We start from the raw sequence: 16,996 nt of genomic DNA on the forward strand, positions 1-16,996 counted from the left end.
CCTTCTTACAATTTTGTTTTATTTTAAGAGTAAACAGCTCATAAGCAGAAAATCAAGGCCTCTGAAATCAAATACTTCAGTTATCAAGTCTGAGGAAGTGTTAAACCAGAAAGATACCAAATTGCAAGAGAACAGGGAAACCAGGTACATTGAGCTAAAGCAGCATGTAAGAAGCACCAATCACTGGAGTTAACTTAGAATCACATAAGTCTAGTTCATTCATTTTAGATTTGGAAGCTAAACTAAAGCACAGGAACTAGATTACATATGGAAAGCCCAGTGGTGGCAACCGGAAAACAATGCTTATTCATAAAAAAGTGCAAAGTAAAGATGAGTTTATTCTATAATTAGGAAGTTGAGCCATTTTTATTTTGAGCAAGTCTTTACTGCAGCAGTGTATTTTTTAAAAATAATGTTTTAAAGTGGAAATTAGAAATACACCCAAATGTTACTTTTTTTAAAAAGCCATATGAATAAATCTCTCCCTCCCCCCCAGACTGCATTAGTCTAAAAGACTTAAATTAGGGTATTTTTTCTTTATCCAAATGGTAATTATAACGGACATTATTAGAATTATTGAATTAGCAATAAGAAAGAGAGATGTGTATCTGTTTCGTAAAAATATGGGCCAGGCTGGATCCACAAGAGAGTAGTAACCTGTGAAATAAACATAGAAAGTCCTCTAAGACATTGTTTCTCATAATGGAATGGCATAAATTACATAGTGCTTAATGAAACAATTTAGGATGTGTATACATACGTGTGACCTTGTCTCTCTTTGGATTAACTGTGAAGTCAGGGAGAATTAAAAAAAAAAAAAAGTTAGGTACAGGTAAGGTTTTTATTTAAAAAAAAAAAGTGTAACTATTGACTTCATTGCAGTGATTTTCAAAGGTAATTTAAGAATTTTTTTTATTTATATATGACAGCAGAATGCATTACAATTCTTATTACACATATAGAGCACAATTTTTCATATCTCTGGTTGTATACAAAGTATATTCACACCAATCCATGTCTTCATACCTGTACTTTGGATAATAATGATTATCACATTCCACCATCATTAATAACCCCATGTGCCCTCCCTTCCCCTCCAACCCCTCTGCCCTAATAGAGTTTGTCTATTCTTCCCATGTTCCCTCTTCCTATCCCACTATGAATCAGCTTCCTTATGTCAAAGAAAGCATTTGGTTTTTTGGGATTGGCTCACTTCACTTAGCATTATCTTCTTGAACTTCACCCATTTACCTGCAAATGCCATGATTTTATTCTCTTGTATTGCTGAGTAATATTCCATTGTGTATATATGCCATATTTTTTTTTAACCATCTATTGAAGGGCATCTAGGTTGGTTCCACAGTTTAGCTATTGTGAATTGTGCTGCTGTAAACATTGATGTCGCTGTGTCCCTGTAGTATACTGTTTTTAAGTCCTTTGGTTATAGACCGAGGAGAGGGTTAGCTGGGTCAAATGATGGTTCCATTCCCAATTTTCCAAGAAATCTCCATATTGCTTTCCATAGTGGCTGCACCAATTTGCAGTCTCACCAGCAGTGTATGAGAGTACCTTTTCCTCCACATTCTCGCCAAAAGAATTTTTTTGACCTAACTGTACTAACATTGTATTTTTAAGTCTGCTTTTTATATGAACTTTTTATACAGAGGAAACTATTATAAATCGAAAATTATCTTACATAACTATATCCTTCAGATAATAAATACAATCAAGAGTAAAAAAAAATTTTAAATTTAAATCATATTAGAAATGATCAACATGAGCAGTTTATCAAAATATTTTTCTTGAGAATGGGTCCTTCCCTGAGAACAACGATATTGTGAATGCTGAATCAATACTAAAGGGACAGTAGCTTCTTTCATCCATTCCAGTTTATCACTAAGTCATCATTAGGACTTTTGGCTTATTAAAAGCGGCAACTATGCTCTTTTTTTTTTTTTTACTGAGTACTGGGAGGAAATAAGTCCCACAACTGCCTTTAGCCTTCTTGATTTTTTGTTTTATTAAATGACCTTTTTCACACCAGTTGTACATCAGTTGCTCTTGGGTTCCTGTAATGGAAGCAATCAAGGACCTAGCCCTCTGGGCACTTGTGAGCATCTTTGAACATCATCATACCTGGGAGTGAGCTTTGTGCTGAGTTACCATGAAGCTGCTACCCTAACTTTTTCCAATTATATCCATGAATTCAAGGGTGTGATATTCTAATTATTTTTTTCTTGTATATATTTTTAAATATTCAACAAATATACATATTAATATACATCTACTAGCTAAAATTACCTTTGTATCACGGGTGTGCTTGACATATGTTGCAAAACAGTTTGGTATGGCCTCTTGGTATTTATTGAACTACAGATAGTATCTAGAAGACTATGAACAATTTTTTTTTTCTGGTGTTTGCCATAATTTGTGAGTTGAAATCTGTTAAATAAAAGGTTTTATCTAACTTTACCCTACTCAGACTTCAGGATAAAAGGTGGGATGGGGATGGTTATCCTTTCATTTTTTTAAATTATAAATCCTGTCATTCCCCGCTAGTGCAGAAAAATGGAATGCTTTCAAGGAAGCCAACATTTTACAGAAAAATTGAGTTTTCTAAAAATTAATGGCAGAATTAATCTGGAGGATGCTATGGTAAATGGGTGATATGTTTTACAATATCTTGTAAATATGCAAGTTAGCATGTGCTTTTACCCTTAGGAGCTCAGGGATTTTCATTCTTGGACTAGAGCTTTAATCTGAGTTTTATCTCCCAAGATTAGAGACCATCTCAAGTTTAGACTCCAAAGATCAAAAACAAACTGTCAGCAATATTATTGTGATGGCATTACTAATTATGTAGAAACTTTAAAGGGAAAATGTGATTTTACCCTAAGTTATTTCACCAAACCCATGAGGTGATACTATCAAGCACATTTTATAGTTATGGAAATAGGTTCAGAAAGTTGCCTGAGGTCACAGTGGTAGAACTGGACACTGAACTGGAAACTGGCATATGGTTCTAAAATCTATGGTTTTAAAAAACTTACACACGGATACACGCTTGTGTATACATGTATGCTTTGTTGTAACACCCTAAAAGAATTTGGTTAACATGTTGTATTCTCAGAAGAGATTAGTTGCATTTTGGATACATGTTACTGGGTTTTCCTAACAAACTTGATGTGAGTGGAATAAAAAAAAAAAAAATGGTTGGACTGAGGGAAAAATAACTGGCTTAGAGAGTTGATCCAGAAAGTGCCCCTATGCCTGGAGTAAGGTTTACAGTTTAATGTTTACAAATAGGAAGGAAACAGCAATTTAATAGAATCCTAATTTTGTGTGTGAAAGGAATCTTAGAAAATGTAAGCAATGCAACATTTTTTTTCCAAATGAAAATTTATGCAGTAAAACTTGGCTCACTGTCCTATCCTAAGCATCCCACCCCAGCCCTGCTGTTCTGAGCAGTTGAGTTTGTTACAGATAAAGGCACAAAGTATTATGCGATTTGCACAATAGCTTACTGGAGGTTTCCCTTCACACCATGAGAAAATAAAGGATATTTTAAAAGATCTTCTTAAAGAATATCTCAAATTTTTCTTAAACATTTATTTCTAGAACAGTAAGCCATTGGGTTGGTTACTCCTCAATGCCAATTTCCTCGAAAACAGCTATTAGGATAAAATAATTACACTCTTAACCGTAGAGAAAGGCATAATAGTTTCTATTCCATTATTTCATTTGTGGGTTGTTCCTTTTACTCACCACAGAGATTTTGTAAACATTTGTCATCTGGAGGACAAGCACTGCAGGTGTATCCCTTTTGGTATGGCCAAGTTGGGTAATTTCCTCTGTAAAGCAGAAGAAGCCTGTCTATTAGTAGAGTTTTTGTTTCCAATTACAATTTACTGTGAATCCTTGACCAGATCCAGAATGATAATAAGGTGGAAGTGAAAATTATTGAGAGCTTGTAAGCAACCAGTAGTTAATAACATGTGAAGAAAAGGAAATAAGTGGAAAGCTACTAGTATGTGGAGGGTTCATTCAATGGCCCTCTTAATTTACATTATTTCACTTCTGACAATTCTGGGAGGAAGTTATTTTTATTTCTGAGGATCTAAGAGATTAGTGACTTGCCCCAAATCACAATTTACACATACCTGAGTCAGGAGGAAAACTAGATTTGTCTGACACCAGGGCTGTGCTTCCTCTACTGTTTTCTGGCCTGTGTAATTGCTGTCATCCAAAAATCTGCCCATCTCATGAAAGCTATCATGACCTGTATTTACACTCATTATTCAACCTAGCCACCACAGTTTTTTATTGGATAGGAAATGCCTTTCAAAATACACACACACGCACACACACAGGAAATTCTGAATTACAGGTTGTTTTCACATAAAAGATGATCTGTGAATAATAGCTAAATATTGGTCATTCACTATGTGTTAGGCACTGTTTTAAGCATCCTTGAATGAGATAATCTTCACAACATTTCTATGAGGATGTTATTGTTTTTTATTTATCCCTATTAGATAGCTAATGGCTTAGGCACAGTACAAATAACTGACCAAGGTCACTGATAAAAAGTAAAATTATATATATTTTTTAGAGAATTTTTTTAATATTTATTTTTCAGTTTTCAGCGGACACAACATCTTTGTTTGTATGTGGTGCTGAGGATCGAACCCGGGCCCCACGCATGCCAGGCGAGCGCGCTATCGCTTGAGCCACATCCCCAGCCCCCGAAAGTGAAATTATATATAAGCATTTTATATTCCCACGAGCACCTAAAGAGTAGCAATGCTCACAGGCTTGGTACATTATATCAGCAAATCTACCATTGCACTAATTTTTTAAACTCTGCTTTTGGAATGCAGTTCTTCTCCTTTGCCTTTTGATAGCTTGGTGAATCCTATGGACTCTTTCTTAAAATAGGATGATTTTTAATTGCATAAAATACATAGGAATGTGGGAAACTGATTAAACAGAAATAAGCATCAAAATGTTGAAAAAAGAATCATGATTTAGAAATATGTATTATTTAATATTAAGTATTAAACCAGATCTAGCAGGTTCTAATATTGTAAGTAGTTTCAAATCAATGTTAATCATAATATTTTTAGGTATCTGCCGCAACTAGAGTTAATGTGAAAATAACTACTATTTTCAAAGACACAGATATTGTGAATACAGAGTCACAGTGCTAAAAAGCCTAGTCTGTTGTCTTCATTCACAGTGGAAGGAATTTTAATTTTTTTCTGAACCATGTTCATGAACTCCCGTCCCAGTAAAACTATACATTTAACTCTAGTGTTAAGAAGCCCCCCTTTGGGGCTGGGGATGTGGCTCAAGAGGTAGCGTGCTCGCCTGGCATGAGTGCGGCCCGGGTTCGATCCTCGGCACCACATACCAACAAAGATGTTGTGTCTGCCGAAAACTAAAATGTAAATAAAATATTTTTTAAAAAAGCCCCCCTTTATATTAACACCTCATTTTTTTTCAATCCAAGATATATGTTCTATTCTCATTTGGCTTCACATTATTGGTTGCTTCAGAAGTGAAATTTATCCTTGTACTGTATAATCAAAGCAATATAGTAGAAATTCTAATAGCAATCACAAAAGATCCAAATTAGACGTTAGTCTTGGAATATCTTTCATTGTTAAAAAGCATAATACTCATTAAATTGTTTAAGTTCTAGATGGTTTTAACAAAATCATTTATGCTACCTTATGCTTCAACTATGCATTCCAAACTGTAAAGGAGAAGGAAAACATTGGTACTTAAAAATAAGCTAAAAACAAGATAGTTGTGAGATGTAGGTAAAGTGAAGAATGCATTTGGGAAAAGCATGCTACTAGAAAGACCTGGGTTTGTCTAAGTGAGAGTGATTATGACAAAGAGATCTGAAGTATTCTATCCAGTGAAGAAGCAGAAAGCTTTAGTATTTTTTTCTAGTACCTTGAGAGAAGATTGGGACACTGGGGAAGAGAAGTTAAATATGATTAAGGGTTCCCAAGGCAGAGATGGCCAAACCATACTAGCTACTGTCTTGTAATTAAGGTTATTTCCTCCTCAGTGTTACAGTCCTGTTCTCCACTAACCACTCTGGGTAGAGATCTGTTACCATGGCTTTGCTGAATGATGCCCAGGGGAATGAAGAAGAGAGAGGTACAGGTGACTGGAGAACTAAGCATCCTATTCCCCTTCTGAGGCATTCTCAGAAACACTGGGGAAATACTGGATTATGTGGAGTGGGGGCGTATGGCTTTGAAGATATAAGAAAAGGCCTCAGAAGGCAGAAGGAAATGAAGACCTTCCTAACTGGCCCCTCTGTCTTCTGCCGCTCCAGTTCCTTTTCCACACTTCACAGACTGATCTCCAGATTTAAAGCAGATCTCATCATGAGTCCCCTGTTTAAGATACTTTGATGGGTTCCTCTACTGACTTGACTAAGGTTAACCCTCGCCATGATCTACAAGGCCCTGTGAGATCTCTGCTGCCATCTTCCCCTTGGATTCATTTCACTCAGCGCTCTAACACCCTGGTCTCTGTCCATGCTTCAAACTTGCCAAAGTCCTCTCCATGTAAGTTTTGCAGTTGTTCTCCCCTCTGCACAACTCTTCCTGCAGTTCTCACATCTGATTCCTTCTCATTTTTCACACCTAAGCTAAAATTATCACAGAATGTCCTTCCCTGATCATTTTATTTTAAACAGGGCCTTTTCCAGTGGTAGTTCCTATTAGAGTATTATTTAAATTTTCTTAGTTTCCCCATTTTAATGCAGTCATATATATTTATTGATCTGCCTCATAAATATAAATAAGGGCAGAGACTGCATCTGGCTTGCTCTTCTTTGAAGTTTAGTAAAGAAATATTTACTGAATAAATGAATATATGAAGCTAACTCAGTTTTTTATAGAAACATAACTTCAAACATAAGTTTCACAACAATGTTTATAACCAAAAGTAAGTAAAGTGATTCTGTACTAGAATTCACACATGCAGTTAATAATGAGAATAAAAATAATAAATACTTATGAACAATCACCAGTGCCAGGCATTATACATACTTGGTGTTTTTACATAGCTTTCTATGACTCTTATAGCTACACTAAATATAGATGCTATTATTATTTTGATTTTTGACAACAAAACAGATTCAGAGAATTAACTAATTTGTCTCTGGTCACATGGTAAATTAACTGTACCTTAACCATTAACTGTCATGAAAAACTATCACTGGTTGAATTAAGGTTTTGTCTACCTTTTCTTTGGTTTTCCTTATTTTCCAATGATGGAATCTTAAGTCAAAGTTGTTCTTTTCTGAAGGATACTTGATTTTAGTTCCCTTCCCTCCAAACAAAACTCAAGGGCAACAAATTAAAGAAAACAATGTTACATATGTGGCGAATGGTTAAAAAGCCTTAAAATATAAACAGCTAATATCAATCATTAAGGAAACCACTCTAAAAGAAAAAATGGGCAGATCATATGATTTACCAAGAAGGAATATAAATAGACAATCAGGTGAAGAGATTTTATCATCATTAGTAATCAGAGATGCAAAAGAAAACAAATATAATTTCTTTCAAGTTAGAAAATACTTATAATGCCCCAGGGTGTGATGTTGCATGACTATAATTCCAGCTACTCAGGAGGCTGAGGCAGGAGGGTCACAAGTTCTAGGCCAGTTTCAGTAACTTGGTGAGACCCTAAGCAACTTAATGAGACTCTGACTCAAAATGAAAAATAAAAAAAGAGCTGGGGATCTGCCTCAGTGGTTAAGCAGCCCGTTGGGTTCAATCCCCAGTATAAATTGAAAATAGATGATGAAAAGTAATTTGGTAAAAGGTATTAAAAAGTTAAAAAGGGTCAAGTTACTAGTATTACCCCTAGGAAATGTAGGAACATAAAAGTGACTGAATATTTCTGACTATAGTTGTTCATCACAAAATACAGAACAATCTAAATTCTTCACTGAGATTAACTGTTTTATTAACTATCAAGAGCACAAACTGAGATGGACAGCCAGATCAGAGGCCAGCCAAGACATTTACTAACTGTAGGACAGGGCAGGTTACTCCCTTTGCCCATGCCTCAGTTTCCTCATCTGCAAAACAAGATAAAGGTGTAACTTTTTTTTTTTACATTTCCTAAACTTTTAATGAAGATTAAATACATGTAAATTATTACTCAGAACAGTGCTTGGCATATTGTAAGCATTATATAAAACATCAATTATTTTATAATTATTGAAATTGAGTTTCAGGTTTAAATTAAGTGACAAAGACATGGTATAATTTTAAGTAAAAAAAATACAAAACTTGTATTTACAGCATGGTAACATTTTTTTACATATGATTACAATACACAAATGTACATACCTATACATGTATCTGGGTATGTTATGTGTGTTTATTATTTATTATGTTATGTGTTTATTTTAAGGATATGGTAAGGTCACTTCCCACTTTTTGCAAAGGGTGAAAACATTTTTCATTTAAAAAACAGAACTACCAAAAGTATGAATTTATATAAATTGAAGAACTTTAGTTCTTTTGTTTAGAAGATTCTATAAAATTTGCCAAATTTTTAATAAACTAATAAAAAATTGTCCCATCTTGTGTTATTACCATATCAGACTAGTTTGTGTCCCTGATAAACACTTGAGTCTTACTGCTTTTAAAAATATGTGTATTTACAACAGTCATTAATATGGTATTATGTAAAAATGTGGATGTGTAACCGATGTGTTTCTGCAACTTGTATTTGGGGTAAAAAATGGGAGTTCATAACCCACTTGAATCAAATGTATGGAAGATGATATGTCATGAGCTTTGTAATGTTTTGAACAACCAATAAAAAAAATATGTGTATTTAAAAAGAGTATAGAAACACAGAAAAAAGTACCAGAATGTTAATGGAGTAGATCTCTGGGCAGAGTAATTAAGAGTTATATTAATTTTCTTCTCTATACTTTATTAACTAGATTTTCTAAAATGAAGATGAATACTTTTAAAATACATCATTAATTCAGGCACTTACGCTGGTCCATAGTTGCATATAAAATGTGCTCCATTGGAAAGAGTTTCAAAGCCAGAAACTCTAGGACAAAACTGTACTGCACAGCCAACCTTGTAACTGTCTGCCCAGACAACCTGAAAATAAATGAGGATATTAACACAGAGGAAAACAGTGAAATGAACATTTGGGTATGATTAGGCCTTAAGCAACTTAATAAGACCCTGCCTCAAAATGAAAAATAAAAAGAGCTGGGGATGTGGCTCAGTGGTTAAACATGGTAAGCTATATTTGTTCTATTTAGTTAAAGTACTTACTACCAAGGAAGTTTCAGGTGCCCAAAATTCAGCTGAAAACAAGATCTATAATTACTGTCATCGGTGGTGATGGTGGTAGTCTGTGTGTATGTGTTTGAGAGAAATAAACATATAAACAAGATAATTTTGAGTTACTACAATGAAGAAATAAAACAGGGTTAACAATAAAGAGTGATCAGTGGGGAGAAAGGGGGCTGATTTAACAGGGGTGTCAGGGAAGCCATTTCTGAATGGGAGGCATTTGAACTGGGACATGAACAATGAGGGTAGAACATAGAGGCTAATGGTTTAGGAGACCTTATCAGTGAAGAAAGAGCATTCTGTAGAGCCCTGTCAGGAACAAAGGCCCTGAGGCAGTCTTTCCTTAATATATTAGACTGGCAGAATAAAGGCAAGTAGAGCCTGATCTACTGAGTGGGGGAGAGTCATAGACAATTAGTTCAAAGGCAGGGGAACCAACCGTGGAGATTCTTGTAGGTGAGTGACTGGTTTTTGTTTTTTTTTTAATCATATCTTAGCAAGAACCCGGTAGCAATTAGGAAGTAAAGACACTGAAAAGAGCATGGTAGTAAGTGCTTTAACAAAGAGGTAACTTTGGAGGCTATTTCAGTGTTACAAGAATGAAACATGGTAACTCACACTTGGGTGATGGCATTCTTGAGGACTGATCAAGTTCCTGGCTCAGCTTAGAAGCGTAGGTGGAAGGATTTGCTTTTATTATGGATGTGGGAAGCATTTTAGTTTGGGACCTAAGCAACATTTATTGAAATGTTTCAAACTAGGGAAGAAGCAAGGTGGGTAGGAGCATGGGCAACAGTTCTATTCAGGATATTTGCTGGACTTAACCATTTTCAGTTCAGTGAACAGCGTAAGGTTAGAGGTATAAAGACATGAGGCTAGATTATATCACATAGGCAAAGAAATAGATTATGAAAAATTAAAGCAGAGCTTGGGACCAAGAAAAAGGCAGGAGCAGCAAATCAGATGCAAAAGTAGTCAGTGATGTGGAGGGAAATCAAGAGTGGAGACAGCTTCAGGGAGAGCAGCCTGTGCTGGGAAGTTGAATCCAGGCCCAAAAGAGCTCTGTATTTGGTTAATCAAAACTATTGCATAATCTAGCACCAGCAGTGGGACTTTTCCCTTGCTTTTTGAATGAAGGAGTATACATTTTCAGTTTGCACCAGGCCCCACAAATTATGTAGCTTTACCTGACAAAGAGTGTTTGGTGTCATAGACAATCAAACAAAGTATTTTAAAGAGTCAGTAGCTGAAGACAAGCCAACAATTAAATGCATTCCTTTTTACAGTGGTACTGATTTACATTTTAAATTATTTTTTACCATAGTTTGTTGAGTAATTTTGTGATAAGAATTGTGCTAAATATGGGGGTGTAATAGTGGAGGAGCTAGAGCCAGCAGGTGCCTTTGCAAAAATATAGAGGAAATCAGTCCTGCAACCATTACATAAGAGTGTTGACCATCGTGGAGGGTTCTAAGCGCATATGTAGCATGGAGCCCTTTTCCAAGGAAGCAAGTTGGAGCTGGAGAGGGCAATACTTCATGTGAACCCAAAGAGGAAAAGATTCATTCACAGAATTAAACTATGGCCAGGGTGACTGCAGAAAAAATTTATTCCCTGGGAAAATAGTGAAGAGTGAGGGGAAAGGGGGGCTGCGGATGCAATATGAGTTCCCCCAGGGTTTACATGTGGCATCGGAGGTGAAGGAGTATTTAGGGACATGATCATAGTACCAGTGAGGACAGCTGCTTTTTCAGACTGTCTTTTTCTCTTGGTTTGACCACTGCAGAGGATCTGGAAAGGCATTTCCAACATCCCAGAGAAGAGAAGCAGGACCCTCTTTTAGAAAGGGATAGTCCCTTCTCTGTGGTCTAAATGGAGTATTTCCTGAGGAACATTTCTCTGCATATCCCATTCCAAGGAATCCTCTACAGGGAACCCCAGCCTACAGAGGCATAGAAGTCGCTTAGGCTTCCATCTTACTGAGAGAATCTAGCTTTTGGAGTGGCTATTGTTCCCCAGGTTTGATTCTTAAACTTTCGCTTTTCAATTATTTTTGTTTTACTTTGAAATTTTCTGAATTTTTATTTATTGGATTTCAAGCTGATCTTGCATGGGATGATTTGCAGAATTTGGGGTTCATCTCAGAACTCTGGCATCAAAGTCACTGGAATTGTCCTTAAAATCTATTTGAACAAGTTCTTCCGGTGATTCTTCCACATGCTACCTGGGTTCAATGTGGTCTCTGTTCCTGGCTTTCACCTTAGCTTGATATGTTTTATCTTTTGGTCTTTGAGTACTTCCTTCCATAGAGTCATTACATCTCAAGTATTTTTAATGTTTGTAATACTGCATCTTTAATGCTATTTTTGTCCAAAAGTGTACAAATTTTAGTTAGCATTTATTATATGTTTTACTTGGTATGTGAGTCAACTTTCTGTCCCTGTGACAAAAATACCTGAGAGAATAAGGAGGAAAGGGCTTACGGTGGCTCATGGTTTCAAAGGTTTCAGTTCATGGACAGTTGACTGTTGCCTTTGGGCCTGTGACAACATAGTAAGTACATCATGACAGGAGCATATAATAGCCAGAATACAAAGAGAAAGAAAGGAAGCAGCCAAATCCCAATATTCTCTTCAAGGGCATACCTCTCAACGATCTAACTTCCTTCCATTAGACCTCAATACTAAGCATTTTACCCGTCTCCTGATACCACCACAGGCGGTATTAACCTTTAACACATGGGAGACATTCAAGATCTGAATTCTAGCATTCTGCCCCTGGTCCCCAAAGACTCATGTCTGTCTCCTATTGCAAATTCATTTAGTCCATCCCAAGAGTCACTGGAGTCCCAAATATTTTAATATTGTTCAAAAAGTCCAAAGTTTCCTCTGAGAGTCAAAGCAAACAGCTATGAGTCCCTACAATAACACTAATAAAAAATGGCACAGGATATACAGTTCCATTCAAAAAGAGAGGACTAAGTAAAAAAAAAAAAAAAAAAAAAAAAAAAAAAAAGGAATTAGACCAACACAAGATTTAAAACTAGCAGACAACATCAAATCCTATCATCCCCTGTCTAACATCTGGTGGACAGGGTGGTGTGATGTGAGCTCCGAACAATTTGGGCAGCCCCACCCCTGCTATCTTGGGGTTGTAATATGGCCCACATGACCACCCTCACAGGTTGGCTTTACTTGCTGCCTCAGCTTCCCTCAGCAGGCATTCCTCGTTCCTGGCACCTCTAACTTCCTGGGGTCTCCATTGTGGTTTGGCTCACTCTCCCAGCTTCATGTATCATTCTGTAAGAGACTGCTTTCAGGGGCTTGCACACTATCACACACTGCCTGGCCTACCGGGCTTTACTTTGAAATCTTGGTGGAAGCCTCCATGACACCGTAACTCTTGCATTCCGCATGTCTATACACTCACCATCACACTGACCACTCCATGAACTGCTGCCAGCCTGGGTTGCACCAGACACACTTAAACCATGGCTCCAGTGTCCTCTGAGTGCCTTGATGACTGAACAAGGTAAAACATTTTGGGAAAACAATTCCCTGAGTGGCCCTGTGTCAGCAGGGTGCCATGGGGCTGTCTTCTCAAAGGAAAGTCTTTGAAATTATTTTATACTTTTTAGTACTTGACATCCTGTGATGGGTAGGATCTGCCTTTTTCCAGAGATGCCCTCAGGTCATCTTTCCAAATGGCCCTGTGCAAAGCACTTGGCTTCTTTTTAATGGTGTTTTGACACTATTTTCTGTAGATGAGAGATTGGGAGCTAATTTTGCCTGATCACAAAGTACAGTAAGGACAGTATATGCCCTGAGCAAGATGCTTTCAGAGTGTTTTTCCATATGAAATCCATCCAGAACCTAGGGATTCTATACTTTCTAACAAGTTTTGCATCAGGGGAACCCATATGGGAGAGCCATATCTCTTTTTTTTCTCTAACAATTTCTTCCCACCATCTTTACCCTTTCAATTCTCAGCATGGAGCCATCTGAATCATTATCAGAAGCATGATAATATCATAACAGCATAAGACCTGCCAGAGAAATTGTGAAATTTTCATTGTTGCTTGAGAGTGTAAGAGTGTAAGAAAAATTTCAGGAGGGTGAATGTGTGGGGAAATCGAGATTAAAAACAAAAATAAGACGAATAGTGCCATCTAGTGGGAAGCTCTGGCACTATCAGACCCAAGTAATCTACACTGCCAAACTGTTCTCAAATTTTTCCAAAATGGACTGGCAGCAACAAAACATATGATTTGATTGATCTTCTATATTACCACACTAAAATTATTCCTTAATAATAGGCTGTCTCCAGTGAATATAAAGCTAAAGTGTTAAATTAACATGTCAAGAAATATTAAACCTTTTGTGGGGAGATAATTTATCTGAATTTATTCTTTTTATTCTGTATAACCAGCCAACATGGACCAAAATTTATAAATAGCTCAATTTTCAACAGAAGATGAGGATAAGTCAGGAGTTACTATATCCGCTCAAGGTAAATTTCTAGCATGAATTTAAAATGGCAATTGAGTGATCTTGAATCTATCAGCAAGATTTCTCATAAAAATAAAAATGGACTCCTAATCAAGCTATCAGATCCTTTTCCAATATTACTTCTGGGAAACTAGCCCATGGATGGATCTAACCTTTGTTCACTGCCTTCAAAGTACAAATCTCACTCCAGAGTCCTAGAAAACAGAGCCTAAGTCAACAATATGCTAACACATTTTTAGGGCATAATCTCAAGAAAAGTGGGAGGGAAAACATGTAGGGAATGAGACAGGGAAGGAGGGATACAGTCTGGATTGGTCCCTAGCCCTCAGAAGTTGGTCATATTTTGGAAGAGGCATTATGTGTAAATGGATGTGTTACAGTGCTTGGCTAATGTTGTTCACGGTTACTGACAAGGTACCAATGAGCAAAGAGGACAGAACAACTCTCCAGCCAAAGGTGGGGTGTGTGTGCAAGGCTTCATGTAGCAAGAAAAACAGAAGCTGGTTTATGAAGATTGAGTCAGCTGAAAAGGAAAACAATTCCAGGCAAAATTAACAAGGTGTAGAAGGTATATAATGTATATGAATGAGCCTGGTACTTCAGATGATTGACAAGTAGCTCAGCATGCAAAATATATAGAGGTTAGAATACAGTTAAATTGAGAACAGACTCCTAACCTCTGCATGCATATTCAAGTAAGGCATAATATCTATCATTACAGGGAGTCAAAATTAGAGAAGGAAACTTAAATTTATGCCACAGAGGCCTCAGATTTGAGAGATGGATCTTCCCAAATTAACTGAACTTATTTGTAAATTGTTGCTTTATATCTAGGTGGAAAAGAGAGGGCTAATGTTTTAGATACAAAATAGCTATTAGAGCCCCTGCTAAATGATCTTAACCTCTTCTCATTAAGAGACCACCCTATTCTGCCCCTACTTGAAAAGAGGACTCTACTCATGGGGAGAGGCCCAGAGATCCCTAGGGTCTGGGAAGACAAAGCTATAGCAACCACTTTCACAGTGACTGTAGGGTTTAGTTCTCTACATTGAAGACCTAATTCAGTTCTCATCACAGACCCATAAAGGGATGATATCCAAACCAACAGGACCAGAGAGGTTAAGAAGTTACCTCTTCAGTATCATTTAGCTAGTAAAAGTTCAGATTCAGATATCAGATGTTATAAGGTTTTAAATAAAATAATGTTTGCAAGTTATCCCATACAGTACTAGTATTTAGTATTTTTCCAGATTGATGGTCCTCACATATTACTTTTGTCCATTTAACTAAACTTTTCAAGAATTATTTCCTCTGGTATTGGAGTCTATTCCATTTATTATTATCTTTGAACTAGGACTGTTATGTCTACTCACACATATTTACAGGGGTACTGGCCTTCTTTATATTTCCTAATATCAGATTTCAGTTTTCTCCTCCTACTTGAAAAGATGGTTTCAAAAACACAAGGGAGCAGTGCTGGGGATGTGACTCAGTGGCAGAGTACTTGCCTAGCATGCCCTAGGCCCTGGGTTCAATCCTCAGCTCCACAAGCAAAACAAAACAAAGCAAAACCATCAGGCAATACTTACCTGAGTGTAATGACCACAGACTTTTGTGCATCTTCGGGTGTTGAAGTCATAGTCTTTAATTTCATTATACCAGTTTGAGATGGCTGAAGACTCCGAAAATAAGGATAGAGACCCAGTCCAGATATTTTCTCCCAGTGAAGTGAAGTTTGGGTGCATCTTGTTTGATTTCAGCTGTGGGTTATGTCTAAACTGACAAGATTTTGCCCACGCTTTTGCAATTTTGGCTAGTGCTGGATCCCAAGTCTGCAAAAGGAATTATTAAACAATATGGGAGTCAAGAATGAAATCTTCCACAACAATGTAAGTGGTGTGAGCCAGCAGGGATTTAAAAGGCACATGAGGTGTGATGCTATGTAGATCTTCCCTAAACACAGTCTTCTAGCAATAACTAGGGCTGAGGAAATAACGATAATCTGGTTTGATGGAATTTAGCATCTAAGCCAGGAAGACAGACCAACGTTTCACTGAAGCCTAATTATGTGCAAGATAGTATATACTGTTTCACTGTCTATGCAATTTATTAGCCACAACACCCCTCATCTGAAGAAGCTCAGAAAAGCTACAAACCAGCTCAAAGTCACAGATCAGGGATTCAAACCCAGAATCAAAAATCCCATCCTTACCCTAGAATCCACATTGCCTTCTTGAGAAGGCAACAGAAAAAGTGAGCTTAGAGTCAAGAAAAAAACAGAAACCGAAAGAATCCTCACAAACATTAACAGGGAAGAAAATAACCAAAAAAATAAAGAAGTCTCCCCACGATGAGGAAGAAAAGGGCCCCAAAAGAGAACTACACTGCTCTTGTGGTGCTTGCTTTTGATGTGGTGAGTAAAGGGCTAAACTGCATTTTAATCACCGATTGTGAATTTACAGCACACACTAATCATAAGCAAAAAATCATCCAAGATTACCAAGAATATGTCCCCAAAGTTAATACCTGAGCTGTTTTTGATTGACTAATGCCACAAATACTGTTTGTTTGTTTTTTTCCTTACCATGTATAGCATGTTCCTGGCTGTTGGAGTCACCTCTGATCGAAACTTGTTATGTATTCGAACACACTCTTTGATGAAATCTTCATTTTCAATATCTGGCAAGGTATTTACCTTATATGAATAACTATAGACAAAAGAAATCAGCCAGGTCATAGTAGCAAGTGTGACCCGCATGCTCAGTCCGGTGGGCACAAAGCCGCAGGGAACTAAATCCAGAGCCTGGGTTTCTGAGAGAATTCTCCTCTCTGTCTTCAGCTGCCGGCTTCACAAAGCATAGCTGACTTCAGCTTTGAGCAAACGGAAAACAGAACATGAGTTCATCACAAGTTTTAAGAAATGGGTTTCTCCATATATGGTTTGTGGCTGGTTTTGCAATCTTAACCCTTCATGTCAGTGGTTCTCGGTGACACAGCACCTATTCCAACAAGTATTCTTGCATAATTTTTTTGAGACTGCATCAGACTGTTCAGATTTTGTTCTGAGTTGGGAGGTATTTCCAAAGGAAATCCAAGAGTCTCCAGAAATAACAGTCTCCAATT

The 16,996-nt window shown here is 37.0% G+C and overlaps 1 protein-coding gene across 1 annotated transcript; it reads right to left on the minus strand.

Annotated features, from left to right (window-relative positions):
* Window positions 1–373: 373 nt before the first annotated feature.
* Window positions 374–16,631, minus strand: Glipr1 (GLI pathogenesis related 1). The gene is made up of 6 exons (XM_026409358.2): window positions 16,458–16,631; window positions 15,463–15,705; window positions 9,052–9,164; window positions 3,766–3,851; window positions 761–787; window positions 374–657 (listed from the first exon to the last, which is right to left on the minus strand). Exons 1-6 carry the CDS (start codon window positions 16,629–16,631, stop codon window positions 503–505), a joined length of 798 nt encoding a protein of 265 aa, XP_026265143.1. The 3' UTR covers window positions 374–502.
* Between the last annotated feature and the right edge of the window lie 365 nt (window positions 16,632–16,996).

Source organism: Urocitellus parryii, chromosome 5 (genome assembly GCF_045843805.1).
Source record: "Urocitellus parryii isolate mUroPar1 chromosome 5, mUroPar1.hap1, whole genome shotgun sequence".
In the NCBI taxonomy this organism is placed as follows: Eukaryota; Metazoa; Chordata; class Mammalia; order Rodentia; family Sciuridae; genus Urocitellus; species Urocitellus parryii.